Genomic DNA, 16,008 nt, shown 5'->3' on the forward strand with positions numbered 1-16,008 from the left:
ACCAGCACTACCGGGGACTAGGCCTCCAGTTTCTTTGGTAAACGTTAATTCTGAGAGGAGTATAGTTAGCAGTGAGCAATGCACTGCACTTTCGTGGCCAGCCTGAGTTGACATCATATTTATCTTTGTGCCCTTTGGTGTTGACTGTGCATTTGTAAGCTTGACACTTGTCAGTGCTGCATCTTCAAGGAACAGCCCAACCCCCAGCTTTATGTATAATAAGCTATAAATCTAGTGCTTTTATTCAGGGAGGTACTAGGGTTTGAACTTAGCCTGTGCTTGCTAGGCAAATGTTCTCTCTCTCTCTCTCTCTCTCACACACACACACACACAAACCCCACATGTGTACACATATGTGCCTTTTTGTTTGTTGGTGTGTTTTAGCTATTTTTCAGATTGGTCTAGACTGCCATCCTTCTAGCTAAGGTCTCCCATATAGCTGAGATTAGAGGCATAAACAAACCACCATACTTAGCTTGTTTGTTGAGAGGAGATCTCAGTAAACTTTGCCCAGGCTGGCCTAGAACCTCAACTCTTCCTGAGGTTCTAGGTGTGCACTGCCATACCCGGCCCATTTATATAATTTTGAAACTGCTGCATAAGGCAGCAAATGAGTGTATAGCTAATTATATGCTTATTAACAAGACAAGGTTCTATGCAGGAAGCCACTTTTTATTAGCAGATAATCCCCCACCCCCGCCTAGCCAGTCAGGGCCTCACTTCAAGCAGACTTGGAATTCACTATGTTGTCCAAGTTGGACTGAAACTTACCATCTTTCTTCCCCAAACCCTTACCCCCCAGGCGCTGAACTTACAAGGTATAGGCCACCACAGCCAGCTTCAAATAATGTCTTTTTTTTTTAATTATTCAGTTTAATTTCAGTGTTTTGAGACAATGTCTATGTAGCCTAGTCTGGCCTCAATCAGTATTCTCCTGCCTCAGCCTCCTAAGTACTGTAATTACAAAGGTGCACCATCAAGCCTGGCTTGTGTTGGTTTTTCTTGATTTGTTTTTACTGACAAGGTCTTGCTCTGTAACCCAGCTTGTCCCAGATGCTATATTAATTGCCTCCTAGGTGTGCTTGAAATGTCGTCTGTGATGTGTGATTAACAATACTGCTGGAGATTGGGCAGCCCCTTATGACACAGTTGGGGTTCTTTTCTGTCGAGCTACATGAGGCTATCTCCTTTGTGGATGTGTTACTGTGCATATGATCTGTGGTATACAGATTAACCATTAGGATTGTTACGGGAAGTATTAGTTTTCCCCAGAGACTCCCGTTCTTACCACACTGCTTACATTAGGCCACACCTGGGCCTCCACAGCCACTTAGTAATGAGGCACTCCTTCTGGTTCCTACTTCTAAGCAGGTTGATGTTACGTGTTTGAGGTTTTTCATTTCTTCATATAGTGACTATGCACTAGCAGTGAAAAGCTATTATAATCTAGATCACTCCATAGACATTGAAAGCCATGTGTGATCAGTTCTTGTACAGTCTTTCCAGTTTATTTCTGGTCCATCCCAGAAGTTCTTCTCCATTTTACCCACCTGTTATGCTCTAATCTTAGCATAGCTTAGGGCCCCTAGGCAGAAAACCTTTCCAGTTCTCCTTAGAAAAAAATTTCCTACCCCATATGTTCTTTTTATATGTATAGATATGTAGTGGTAGTACTGGAGAATTGACCCCAGTACCCAGGGCCTTGTGTGTTCTAAGCTAGCCGTACACACTTGAACCACATCCTTACTCCTTTTGGTTGTGTTTTTGATCCGGAGACTCCCTAACATTTGCACTATGCAAATGCATTGAAAACTGTAACTATATAGCTAAGATTCCATGCTCTACCTCTGGGAACCTCTGGATAATCATTGTAAATATTGCTAGTTAAAATGTATACACCACTTCACACCACAGAGGAGCTCGAACAAGCAAAAAGCTATTTATGTCCATCAGGTGGTTAGAGATGATAAGAGATCTCCTTTTCATTTTTTATTAAAATAATGTACATGGAGCTGGGAATGTGGCCTAATGCTTGCCTCGCATATGTGAAGCCCTGGGTTTGAGTCATCAACTCAGCACCACATATATAGAAAAATCTAGAAGTGGCACTGTGGCTCAAGTGGTAGGTAGAGAGTGCTAGCCTTGAGCAAAAAGAAGCCAGGGACAGTGCTCGGGCCTTGAGTTCAAGCCCCAGGACTGGCAATAAATAAATAAAATATAATAATGTACTAACATGGTTTAATGATACGAAAATGTCTGTGGACCCTGTACAAAACATCCTTCCAGCAACTTTGCTTTTATTTTGCTCTTCCGTGGCCATTACTTGCGCCTTTTGAGCTGGTTATTTTGCATTTCCTCCATGTTTTTAGGTAATGTACTTACTCATCACTTAGTGTTTTTGGTTTTGCTAATAATGCTTGATTCATAACAGTGGGTGATGAATTATATGCTTCCCCGTCAACCCCACTACATGGTCCTGTTTTGTTTCGTGCCAGACTCGCTATTTATACAGCATGAACATTACTTAATGTGACACACATTACTTTCCTTCTCCACATAAGTTTTTTTCTCTAAAGTTGATTTTTTCTACTTACTTGTCACTAGTTTTACCCCAAATCAGAAGCACTGGTTTTATGGGAATTTTATCCATTTTGAAGTAGTCTCCCCTGGAGTTTGGACAGCTCCCTGCAAGTGTGTACGGCTGTGGTGCTGGGCTCACCATCATTGTCTTTTGAGGGGTTGCTTTTTACCAATCTCCATTGAATTTTTTGTTTCCTTTATCGTTCTTTTTCTTGCTTATACCCTTGTTTTTGTAGAGTATATCCTCCATTAGCTTCCTGAGAAAGGATTCTTGGGAGATAAATTTTTAGATGCCTCAGATGTCTGAAAAGATTTTTATTCTCTACTTAAACTTGATTGATGGCCTGTCTGGGCATAGAATTTGCACTGGAATCATTTTGAAGACATTGCTCCAGAGCCATCTCCTGCTGCTGAGTGGAAATCCGAAGCCAGCTGCTGAGTTCCGTGTACATTATCCTGTTGATTGTTCTTTGATCACTGGAAACTGTGTGTACCTTGTGCTGGGATATTTTCCTCTAGTTTCTGTGCCCATTCCTTTTGTGTGTGCCGGCCCCAGGGTTTGAATTCAGGGCCTGGGCACTGTTCCTAAGCTCTTTTGCTCCAGGCTAGTGCTCTACCACTGAGCCACAACTCCACTTCTGGCTTTCTTTGTGCTTAATTGGAGATTGGAGTCTCACAGACTTTCCTGACTGGGCTGGCTTTAAACCCCAATCCTCTCAGATGTTAGCCTTCCGAGTAGCTAGGAGCTGTGCCCTTTCAATCTGGACATTTTCTCAGGTTACTTTTATTACCTCTTTGTGAATGACACTCATTCATATTTTGGACCTTCTGATAGTCCTTTAATTTTTGTGGGCTTTTTTTTTTCTTTTCTATTGTCCATCTGTCATACCTTTTTTTTCATCAACCTTTACAGAGTTTATGAGATTTTTTTTCTTCATTTTTAATTTCCAAAAGCTACATTTTCTTTGAATCTTGTTTTGGCCTATTCTTATTTCATCAGTTTAGTTTTCTATCTTTGGCTATTAATGATAAAAATCCATTCTGAAGTTTCTTTTTCTTTATAATTTATGGTTTTTGTTGCTGGCCATTTTCTAGTTTGTTTTGCATGTTAGGAACCCAGGCACTGTGTTTACTTGGGTTATCATTTACTTAATTCTGGAAACTTGAATATCAACTTATCAAGATCTGTCTTCTGGGAGCTGGGTGAAGGCAGGCAGCTGGGGGTCTTATTTTCCAGCTTGCAAGGGGCTCGTGTTTAGCACGCCATTCTGCTGGCATCCATGTAATGGCCCTTGGTACAGAGACCCTCTGTTTAACCTTCTCCAGAAAATGAAGCTTATGCTAGCAGGATTTTTATTGCTGCTTAACAACAGTGCAAATTTATCAGTTCAAAGCAGTGGGCATAGTTAACGAGTGTCAACCCAGCAGAGTGTAGCTGTGCCCTCTGTCTGCTTAAGGTCTCTCAAACTTGCTGTCAGGAGGCGGTTGGCCTATGTCCTCAGTGGGAAACCTTCCAAGCTCACACTGTTGCTGGCTGGATTCATTGTCTGTAGCTATGGGTCTCTGGCAGCCTCTTGGTGGTTCTCTAGCCTTTTGGTGTGCAGTTTGTCTTAGCAGCTTGCTTCTGCAAAGCTAGCAAAAGATTCTGTCTTGTCAGTAAAGTCTGAGTCTTCGATAGATCTAAGACCACCTGGTCAAGGGAGGGTCACCGTGTGAACGCTGCCAAGTCTTATGGGTTCCAAGCGAGTCATGGCTTTGCCCACACTTGATGGCAGTAGAGCAGCCCCTCTCAGAATTCTGCTGTCACAGAGGGCTTCTTATACATACTTGCCAAACCTTTTCCTGCCACATTTGCCAACATTCAGAGGTACCACCGATTGCTGAGCCTGGAGGTTATGTGGAATACGAGGCTCAACCTTGGCCAGAAGGAAAAAAAACGTGACATTAAAAATATTTCCACTTTCCGTGCTGGGAATATGGCCTAGTGGCAAGAGTGCTTGACTTGTATACATGAAGCCCTGGGTTCGATTCCCCAGCACTACATATACAGAAAATGGCCAGAAGTGGCTGTGGTCCAAGTGGCAGAGTGCTATGCTTGAGCAAAAAGAAGCCAGGAACAGTGCTCAGGCCCTGAGTCCAAGGCCCAGGACTGCCAAATGAAAAGAAAAAAAATTCCACTTTCCTCATTTTTGATCCTTTAGTGTTCATATTTTGCAGTCACACATGTGGGCTCACATCCCCATGAAGGGCTTCAAAGCCAAGCCCTTTACCCTAGGCCTGGAACAACTACTTCTTTTTGTTGTTGTTGTTGTTGTTATCTTTTTTTTGGCACTAGGGATCAAGCCCAGGGCGTTCCACTTCCTAGGCAAATGCTTTACCCACTGAGCTACATGCCAGCCCCTCCTTTCAGAACTTTACTACTTGTCTTTGTGGGTTTTTTTCTTTCCATAGCACATACATTAGAAATGAGTTCTTTGAAAGTATGGTAGGTAATTTGAATAATTTGGGTACTTGGTAATTTGGATGTTCTTGGAAGATAACGTTTTTGTTCATCCTTATTTGAGTACATTGCTTTGCAATCAATTGGTAATAAGCATGAAATAACTCCTAGCGGCATTTCTGGAAGCACATGGTGCGGGCATGGAGTGAATATGCTGCTCAGCATTGATTTGTGAGTCAATTGAAAGTCCTGTGATGGCTGGCTGGCCCCAGTAAAGACCAGTAATGAGTTTTGTGTCAGGGCTCCTCTCCGCAGCTGCTCTGTGCCTAGCTGTGTGAGGTGTGTGGTCTGTGGCTCAGCTAGAATGGTGTGTTGTGTGGGTGCCTTCAGCAGAGTGGAGAGTCACTTAAGCATAGACAGTTGGTGACTCCCTTCCCAGCTCATCGCCACATTTTGTATACTGGGCCCCACGTTGCTCATCCCATCTTTCAGCCCTGTACAAACCACAAACAGGCCTCCTCCTTTCTCTCCGGGCCCTCTGGGTCCCGTGATACAATGATGACTCCATAGTGTATGAAGACTGGGAGTTCTGGGTGTGGGTTCTGCAGGGAAGTGGAGAGGGAGGGAGGGAGCCCAGTGCAGCGGCCTGCCCTCCACAGAGCACCCAGCAGGGGGTGGTAATGAGTCCTCACACAGGGACAGGCCCAAAACCCCAGGACTGCCACTGTGACCTTGAATGGAGTGGATTGAAGTTCCTGAAGTACATCTGGGGCCCCCCTAACCTCCAAGCTAGGAAAATTGGATGTCAGGTTCTGCTAACCGCTTGTCAGCTCTAGAGGAGAAGACTAATTTGTTTCTTCCCTTTGCAATGTAGGGCCATATCAGTGTATCAGTCAGGCTGTTGAATTGAAATGATGCAGTCTTTGGTTTTCATTAAGGCAGGGATTTGGAACATTTTGGGCTTGTCGTATTTGTACTGAAATCTCCACTACACTGAGTTCTATGTGTACTGTGTGTGTGATTTTCAACTTGCTCATTTGTACAAAGTCTTTTTTTTGTTTTTTCGTTTTAAGAAATTTTAAAGCCACAGGCCTGGTGGTACATAGCTGTGAGACAGGATGGAGTGAGAGGCCAACCTGGCCTGGGGTTTCTGGCCAAACTCTCTTGAAGAAGCCAGAAATACAAAACAAATAAACATCCTTTAGCACATCACAAGCTTTTCTTTCTAAGCCTCTGGGTATATAGGGGAAGGAGCAGGTAGAAGACCAGGATTGGCTTGGCCAGAACTGACTTTAAACTTTATGACTTTACACAAACACATCGCTGAGCTTCCTGAGTCTGTTTAGGGAAAGATTGGAGAAAATCAAGATTTATGACCAAAAAAAAAAAAACCCACAGAAAATTATATATATTTCTACTATCAAAGTTTGGTGTTTTTCTATCTGCTTATATTCTTGGAATGGTATTTAGACATGCAGGTATGAGGTCAGAACAAACATATATTGTGGAGAATTGAATTCCAACTTGATTTCACTGGTATCTGGATAAATGATTTTGAGCTTCATTTTGCAGAGCTGTCTTGATTATTTAGGCGAATAGCTTCTGACAGTAGGCATTGCTGCATTTGAAAAGAGAGGAAGAGCACCCCTTTTTGGTGGAAAGGTCTCCTGGTTGGGCAGTCTGGTCACTTGCCTTTTGAAAGTATATTTGCATCCTACTGCTGGAGTAATCTTGAACCCTTTGATTTACACTTGGGCATGATTTGCATCTCAGCCAAGTTATCTCTGCTCCTGTCTGAGAGCATAGTAGAAAGAGGTTAAGAAAAGAAAGAACACCTGAACTAAGGCGGGAGGTGGGGGAGGGGGGAGGGAGGAAGCAGTGAGACTATATAATGCCCATTCATTCTAGATATTTCCCAGTGTTCAAATTAACTTCCAGTAGAAGCTTTTATCACAGGTCCCAAACCTGGATTTTTTCCCCCCCAAATACTTGGGGGCCTTGTACTTTCTTGGCAAATACTCTTTTCCTTGAGCCATGCCTCATTGGTTATTTGCAAAGTGCGATCTTGCTTTATGCCCAGGCTCAGCCTTAGTTGCAATTTTCAATTTGTGTTTCCCCAGGTCACTGAGGATGAGAGGCACAAGCCATGATACCCAGCCATGTACTTCCCATATAAGCCTGGGTAACATGCACATATCACCAATTCCAGTCATTGGTTGAAATGGAGTCTCGAGGACTTTGATGCTCTGGCTGGTCTTGGGCCATAATATCACTTGGCTTTTTCACTCAAAGCGGAAGTTCTACCACTTGAGCCATACTTTGTTATTACTGAATAAAAGTTTACCACCTCCCAAGCAGCTAGGATTACAAGTTTGTGCCACCTCACTCAGCCTCCCAATTTCATCTAATTTGACAAGGGCTACAGGGTATCAACCCCTTCATAGTCACTGATGGTTGTTTAATTGGGAGTGGGAACAGTTATAAACGTAACCTACATGTGATTATTTTATACTTTTTTTTTTTTTTTTTGGCCAGTCCTGGGCCTTGGACCCAGGGCCTGAGCACTGTCCCTGGCCTCCTCCCGCTCAAGGCTAGCACTCTGCCACCCGAGCCACAGCGCCGCTTCCGGCCGTTTTCTGTATATGTGGTGCTGGGGAATCGAACCTAGGGCCTCGTGTATCCGAGGCAGGCACTCTTGCCACTAGGCTATATCCCCAGCCTACATGTGATTATTTTAAATTTTCACCCAAGATATGGTAATAGGTTGAGTAGGGATATAATCTAAAACTCCAAAATTTAATTCACACAGCAGACACCTTAAGTGGAAATTCCACGCCTGAATTCATGTGAAATGGCTGTCAGCTGCAGGAGCACTAAAAATTCAGGCTATGTGTAGAAAGTATATAGGAAACATTAAGTGAGTTGTGTTTAGATAGCTCATTAGGTATATGCAAATATTCCCAAATCCCCAAAAATGTGAAATGCAAAATGTTTCTAGTTCCCAACATTTTTGGATAAGGGGTAATCTGTGTATCAAGTTGTTTGTGATGAGTCTGCACTCCAAAGGTGGAGCATTTATTTATTGCTGCATAACAAATATCTCTAATTCCTGCTTGTTAGTTGTTAATTGGAGATAATTGCCTGAGCTATTGATCCTCAGAGCTCAACCTCTTTAATAGCTAGGATTACAGGAATGAACACCAGTGTCCGACTTACTTATACTTTTTTCCCTTTTTATTATTTCGAATTATTTACATAAAAGGGTTTCAGTTCAGCATGCCAGTTTATGAGTACAATGCATCTTGATCATCCCTTCCATTGGATACACTACTAATTTATTTCAGATTCGGGAGCTTTTGATTATATGTTTAATAATTGGACTTTTACTGTATTTAAAATAAATGCTTAACAAAATTAAGCATTAAAATAGCTATGATTTTAAAATAAAAACATAACATCATTTTAATGAAAGCAGCTACTTTTTAAATCTAAAAAAAACTTCAAAGAGTAGCACTGTTTTATGTATTTGCAAATTGCTTTACTGTCTGGCTTAATAGAAAACAGCTGGGCTTGCATCTCTGCTTCTGCATTCAGCCTTTTGCACAGCACATCTGATGCAGCTTCAGTAAACCCTGTATCACAGTTGTGAGAAAACGGGGGTAAAAATGGTAAAGCATGCTTTAGTTTCATAAATATAGTTGACTTTGTGTAGGCTCCTTGAAAGGGTCTTGGGAGACCCTCCTGGCCCTTCCCTAATGTTGTAAACGCTAGCTTTAACTGACATTTATCCAAATCATGTGAGTTCTGTACTGAGATCTAGGATGCCTTGCAAAGACAGTGCAAGTAGAGGACCAAGAAACAACAGGTTGGGCTGGGGATATGGCCTAGTGGCAAGAGTGCTTGCCTTGTATACATGAGGCCCTGGGTTCGATTCCCCAGCACCACATATACAGAAAACGACCAGAAGTGGCGCTGTGGCTCAAGTGGCAGAGTGCTAGCCTTGAGCAAAAGGAAGCAAGGGATAGTGCTCAGGCCCTGAGTCCAAGGCCCAGGACTGGCCAAAAACAAACAAACAAAAAAAAATTGTGTGTGGTCAGGTGTTGGTTTATTATAGGCTCATGCCTATAAGCCTAGCTCCTCAGGAGGCTGAGATCTGAGGATCCTGGTTTGAAGTCAACCCAGGCAGCAAAGTCCATGAGACTCTTATCTCCACTTAATAACCAGGAAACTGGAAGTGGAACTGTGGCTCAGAGTAGAGTGAGTATGCTGGCCTTGGGACAAAAGACAGAGACAGTGCCCAGGCCCTGAGTTCAAGCCCCACAACAACAACAAAATTGTATGTCATCCTAAACATTGGCACATATTTGACCACTTGATTAGTCTTAATAGGAAATTACTACTCCCTGGATACCTAAAAAACCTAGTGTAAGAGAGTGTGCCCATAAATTACTAGTAATAATAATAATTTACACAGTTAGATCTTTGTCATTGCCCTCCTCCCACCCTTCAGTTTATAATGCAAAGAGCAGTAGCAGTCTATTAGATTGTGTTTAAGTAAGATTATGGAGACAAAGCGCAAGGAAGAAGCTGGGTGTGGGGGGTATATGGTGGAACCTTGCCTACCATGCTGGGTCCAATCCCCAGTAATAGGGGGAAAATGAAGAGGTAGTTCAGAATGGAAACTTTGGGTACTTAAATGGTCATAGGAATGATGTAGCTGGGGGGCGGGGAGGACTGTCATTTGTCACTAATGTAGCTTCTGTATTTTAAGATGTATTTTTTAAATTATTGCATTTTCTTATTCATCAATTTAACATTGTTTTTATCGTCCAGTTTATCTGAAGGCTGGTGGGTCTGTTCACTTCGGCATCAAGAAGGGAATGGAGGGCTGGGAATATGGCCTAGTGGCAAGAGTGCTTGCCTTGTATACATGAAGCCTTGGGTTCAATTCCTGTGCACCACATATATAGAAAACGGCCAGAAGTGGCGCGCTGTAGCTCAGGTGGTAGAGTGCTAGCCTTGAGCAAAGAGAAGCCAGGGACAGTCCCCAGGCCCTGAGTTCAAATCCCAGGACTGAAAAAAAAAGAAAGGGAATGGAAAGAAGTAATGTTCTCTCCTTTTTAAAAAGTGTCACCACTGCTTATAGTAAAGGACCCTATATTCTCTACCTCACATATGGTGTATACATGTGCACATCTGAGGGAAGCTGGGAAGAGGGCACAGTGAGTCGGGTGAAAAAAAATACAGTAGAGGGGTCCCAACAGCTGAAGTGGACATTGATGAAAGTGAACTAAGCAACTCAGGGACTTTGGGAAGAGGAAAGAAATGAGAGAAAAAGAGGGAACCGATTATATACTAAGCGAAAGGAAAGAAATACATATCACCCGACCTGGAAGGAATTATTTTATTGTTAATATTCATATAGTTCATAAGCATTGTAGATTAGAATGATGATATCCATCATTGGGAAGGTAAAAAAAAAATACAAAGATGATGAAAGCCGAGGGGGGAGGGTAAAATTGGAGGAGGGAAGGTGGGAGAAAAACGAGGAAGGGGGGTAACAGTAACAAGTATGACAAAAAATGTATTCACTACCTTATGTAACTGTAACCCCTCTGTATTCATAGCTTGATTTAAAAAAAAAAAAAAAAGCACCACCATTGACTTACCTTCTGTTTTGTTGTTTTGCAGTGCTGGTCCCAAAGGCGACAACATCTATGAATGGAGGTCGACCATTTTAGGGCCTCCGGGGTCTGTGTATGAAGGCGGTGTCTTCTTCCTGGACATCACTTTCACACCAGAGTACCCCTTCAAGCCTCCAAAGGTGAGAAAGCTACTTCTGCTCAAGCTTATACACACCTGTGCACGGACTATTGAGGCTGTTAAAACTTCAGCTTATTCCCGTGTTAGGTATTAATGTATATGAGTACGGAACTGAGTCCTTAGCTTGACTTTGCTTCATTGGCAAAGACCATTTCTAGGATGTGAGTGCTTAAAACTGTACTACTTAGAAGTAACCATGTTAGCAAATGAGTATTAATCCACGGTTTTCATCCTGCTGGACAAAAGCTTCTGACAGCTTGAATTTGTGTCACATTATCTATGTACTGAAACACTAGATAACCAGAATGTCCTCACTGTTACCTTTTTTCTCAGGTTCCATTCCTTCCATCACTAGTATAGACAGGGAGTGCACAGACCACGGCCTCTCACCACCCACCAGCAGCCTGAGAGCTGCTAGCTATCATCATGACAATAAGAATTACACATCCCTCCCCCCGTCCTTTAAAAAAAAAAAATCAGTAAAGTTTACAGGGAATTTGTGGACTTGCCTAGCATGCATGACACCCTCCCTGGGTTTGATTCCTCAGCACCACATATACAGAAAAAGCCGGAAGTGACGCTGTGGCTCACGTGATAGAGTGCTAGCCCTGAGCAAAAAGAAGCCAGGGACAGTGCTCAGGCCTGGAGTCCAAGCCCCAGGACTGGCAAAAGAAAAAAAAATGTGGCAGTCAAAATAAGTCTTGCCACTATTGCTTCCTCGCCTGGGGATAACTCCCATCTTCCTAAGTCTGTCATTCGATCAGATAAAATGTCTGGATCTAATGTATGGTCAGAAGACATTTCTTAATTTTGTATAGTATTATAAAAATCATTTGCATGCCGGGCGTTGGTGGCTCACACCTATAATCCTGGCTATTCAGAAGGCTGAGATCTGAGGACTGAGGTTCAAAGCCAGCCTGAGCAGGAAAGTCCATGAGACTCTTTATCTCTAATTAACCACCAGAAACCAAAAGTGGTACTGTGACTCAAGTGGTAGAGCGCTTGCTTTGAGCTGAAGAGCTCAGGGACAGCACCCAGGTCGTAGCTCCACAACTGACCCAAAAAAACATAATTTGCCTTTGGGGAGGCAGCACTGAGAAGGTTTGAATCTTAAGACCTCCTGCTTATTAGGCAGGCACTCTACTACTTGATCTCTTTTTTGCCTTTCTTATTTTCAATAGGATCACTTCTTTGCAGTGTTTAGACCTGTTTATGCTTCCCGTAACCACCATACATGGCAGGCCGGCATCCTTTTCTGTTGCGATGGTATCTTGAGAACTTTTGTTGCCCAGGCTTATCTAGAATCAATATCCTCTCCCATCTCAGCCTCCCCTGTAGCTGGGATGACAGGCACATGTCACCTTTGCCCAGCTAGTGGTTTAAATGGAATCTCATGGGTTTGGGGCTGAGGCTAGCCTTGAACCTCAGAATTCCTGACTTCAGCAACCCAAGTAGTTAGGATTTCAGGTACAAGACACCAGTGCCTAGTTTGCTATTTTTTAATGAGCAGGGTGATTTTTGGTTCTCAGTATTTGACTCTGAAACTTACTTTGAAGCAGTGCATTACTACCAGCTAACACAAGAGGTCAGCAAACAACCATTGAAACTTGGAAATGGTAATATTTTTTAAAAGTATTAAAATGGCTAAGGATGACTTAAGTACGGAACCTCCTTTGCTTCTGTCAGTGGGATAGTACTTGAAAATGAGAGAGTGACAGTCCCTCAGATTGGTGTCAGTGAACACTTTCTAAACTATCATACCAGCCTTCCCTATCTCATCTTGGTAAAATGTTTGAATCATGTTGACACTGCCTTATTCTTGTAGGTGACATTTCGGACAAGAATCTATCACTGTAATATTAACAGTCAAGGAGTTATTTGCTTGGACATACTCAAAGATAACTGGAGTCCAGCACTAACCATTTCTAAAGTCCTCCTTTCTATCTGCTCACTTCTTACAGACTGTAATCCTGGTAAGATTGATTGTTCTTGTTTTGTTTTCCTACAAGTTTTCTAAGTTTCTGAGCGGTTCAGTCTACTAGCTGAAAAAATGTAGCAGCTTCACGGGTTAGGGGTATGGAACACATATTTTTTTTTTTTTTTTTGGCCAGTCCTGGGCCTTGGACTCAGGGCCTGAGCACTGTCCCTGGCTTCTTCCCGCTCAAGGCTAGCACTCTGCCACTTGAGCCACAGCGCCGCTTCTGGCCGTTTTCTGTATATGTGGTGCTGGGGAATCGAACCTAGGGCCTCGTGTATCCGAGGCAGGCACTCTTGCCACTAGGCTATATCCCCAGCCCCAGAACACATATTTTGAATTGAAAGCTTAGCTGTGTCTGTTTACCTGAGGTTTTTATGTTAGATTTTTCACCTTGTAGTATTTCCCTCCTGTGCCTGTGGGCTCGTAGAGCAGAGCTGCCGGATCACATGCTCAGTTTTATACATTTTTCTTCTACTAATAAATACTTAGTACTGAACTGTGATTTTGTTTTTGACTATTAAAATTTATTTTTCTGCTCAAACCACAATATTTGAGATTGTACTTTCACCAACTGGGGGCACAGATTTTTATTTTGTAGGTTTTTTTTTCCTAGAAGAAAATAGTGTTCCATTACAGCTGCGATCACTTGCCAACATTCCCCGTCATGTGAACAGAGTGCATGTTAATGGTGCTCTGCTGCCTTGACCATTCCAGGCCCTCCCTACCCAGCTTGGCCTCAACATGAACAGTTGGGTGTTATGTAGGGGAGAGAAATGGAGTAAGAGAATAAAGCCAGATGCTCCTCTCATTTTGCTAGGATAATCTTATCACCCCCTTGTTACATTTCATGTGACTTTCAGAAGAATAAACACCCAGGATAGCAAAGTGGTGTTTCAAAGACTGGTTTAATCACAATTGCTTTTGTGTACATTTCTACTGAAGCAGTCCAGTTTGTTGTAGCTTAAAAAATGTCCTTTTGCTTTGTCCAAAGTAATTTATATTTTTTTCTTGCAGCCGACCCTTTGGTAGGAAGTATTGCCACTCAGTATATGACCAACAGAGCAGAACATGACAGAATGGCCAGACAGTGGACCAAGAGATACGCTACATAAACTGGGTTTTCACAGTTCGTACATTATTTGTCTGTCACAGAAGAGAGCTGCTTATGATTTTGAAGGGATGGGGGAGGGTGGGAGTTGGTAAAGAGTAGGGTATTTCTATAACAGATATTATTCAGTCTTATTTCCTAAGATTTTGTTGTAACTTAAGGTATCTTGCTACAGTAGGCGAAATTGGTAATAGCAACTTTTAAAAACCGTCACTAGTTCCACAATATTAGCTGATACGCAGTACAGAAAAGAATGCACATTTAGATATTTGGGCTCGGTTGCTTGTAGTCTTAATTTTAAAACATAATTTTGTACAGGTTATACACAGCCATTTATGTAAAATCTGCTTTCCCTTCTTGGAAGGGAACATTGATATTTAACAGTTTTTAGAGACTGTCATCTCATTATATATATTTTATATATATAATGGATATGTGGCTATAAGACACCATGTAGGAAATGAAGTTAATGTATTTTATTTTATAGGCAAATCTACTTTAGAGATTTGAATCAACTTGGAAATCCTGTAGTGAAATACCTTAAGCTGTTAAACTGTAAGGCGTGGAATAGGAGTCACTCAGTGGATTGGTTCTATGTTGTAGACTTCTTATGTCTGCATTTGTTACTGTGCTAATAAACAACATTAAAAACAACCTGACTCTGTGTTCTTGTTTTCTTCTGCCTGTTGGTTGCAGCTTGTTTTTGAAGCAACTTGATGCTTTAAATAATGAGTAGGTGTCATCTATTGTGAGAACTGGAGGTCTTAGAAAAGGCTACATGGTCTAAGCCATCTTGTTTCAAAGACAAACTCCTGTGGGCTTTATCTTCTTTTAAATAAAAATGTATTACATCAAGGGGGGGGGGGCTAAGTTCAAGGTGTTGCAGATTCAGTATGTGGTGAGAGGCTTCCTTCACCTGTGTCTGTTTCTGGCAGTATGGAGTTAGAACCCAGGTCTTCCTGCTTTCAAGGCAAGTTCTCTACCATAGCAACATGCCTCCTGCCCCCGCTGTGTCTTTACTTGGTGGAGAGGGGAAAACAGCCCTCTTGGGACACTAATCCAATCACCTTCCTGCATCTTCTTACAAGGATTTTCCAATTTGCAGATGCTGTGGTAGAAACAAGACTTAAGAAATAAGTTCCCACAGGTAAGTTAGGGAGCCACCTCAGGGCAGTTCTTCTGTCCATTTTCTTCAGAGAAATTCACCCAAGTGCACATATGTTCATTTATAGTATTTTAAAGAACTTGGTAATAGATGGGTATTAACATAGTAGGAAAAAAGCAAACCACAAGGGGTCTATGTAAAACATGTAAGGAAAAAAAGAGCTGATAACATTTTGGCTTTAAAAATGTGTGATGAGGGCTGGGGATATGGCCTAGTGGCAAGAGTACTTGCCTCGTCGTATACATGAGGCCCTGGGTTCAATTCCCCAGCAACCAGAAAATGGCCAGAAGTGGCGCTGTGGCTCAAGTGGCAGAGTGCTATCCTTGAGCAAAAAGAAGCCAGGGACAGGGCTCAGGCCCTGAGTCCAAGCCCCAGGACTGGCAAAAAAAAAAAAAAAAAGTCTGATGAGAAATATAAAAGACTTTAAAACAGCAGCAATTGTATTATCTTTTATATGTAATAATTCTTGGCTTGGAGGCATGCCTTCTAGCAGTAGAGTACCACCTAGCAAATGTCAGGCCCTGAGTTCAAACCTCAGTACCACCCCCACACAAACAAAAATTCATTTAAGATGTTACAGTTGACTTGATGTAACATGTCCTTTGATAATGGCTGTTTTTGTTTAGTACTTTTAAACTCCTTGATTCATAGCTGTAATCAAACAGTTTCCTACTTTATTCTTTAAAAATCAGGTTTCACAGCATAGCAAAAGTTGATCTTAAACTCCAGATCCTCCTGTCTTGTCCTCTTAGGTACTTAGGTCACATACCTGGATCACTGTAACTGGCACCTACTTCTTAAACAAGTTGTAAAGCTGTCAAACCGCTAAATACAATTAACCTCACTGCTCACCTCTTGCCAGAATCTTCTTAAAACCACAGTACAAGCTGTGCACCTGTGGCTCATTCCTGTAA

At 42.2% G+C, this 16,008-nt stretch overlaps 1 protein-coding gene across 3 annotated transcripts in view; it reads left to right on the top strand.

The window, feature by feature from the left end:
• LOC125358658 (ubiquitin-conjugating enzyme E2 E1) overlaps window positions 1-14,588 on the top strand; it is a 57,401-nt gene extending 42,813 nt beyond the window's left edge. For all 3 annotated transcript variants that reach the window (XM_048355957.1, XM_048355956.1, XM_048355955.1), the window contains 3 exons: window positions 10,712-10,844; window positions 12,669-12,816; window positions 13,836-14,588. In XM_048355957.1, the coding sequence (XP_048211914.1) occupies window positions 10,712-10,844; window positions 12,669-12,816; window positions 13,836-13,933 (379 nt within the window). In that variant the 3' untranslated portion in view covers window positions 13,934-14,588. The remainder of the gene's footprint in view (window positions 1-10,711; window positions 10,845-12,668; window positions 12,817-13,835) is intronic.
• The last annotated feature ends 1,420 nt before the right edge of the window (window positions 14,589-16,008 follow it).

This window comes from Perognathus longimembris, chromosome 10 (genome assembly GCF_023159225.1).
Source record: "Perognathus longimembris pacificus isolate PPM17 chromosome 10, ASM2315922v1, whole genome shotgun sequence".
In the NCBI taxonomy this organism is placed as follows: domain Eukaryota; kingdom Metazoa; phylum Chordata; class Mammalia; order Rodentia; family Heteromyidae; genus Perognathus; species Perognathus longimembris.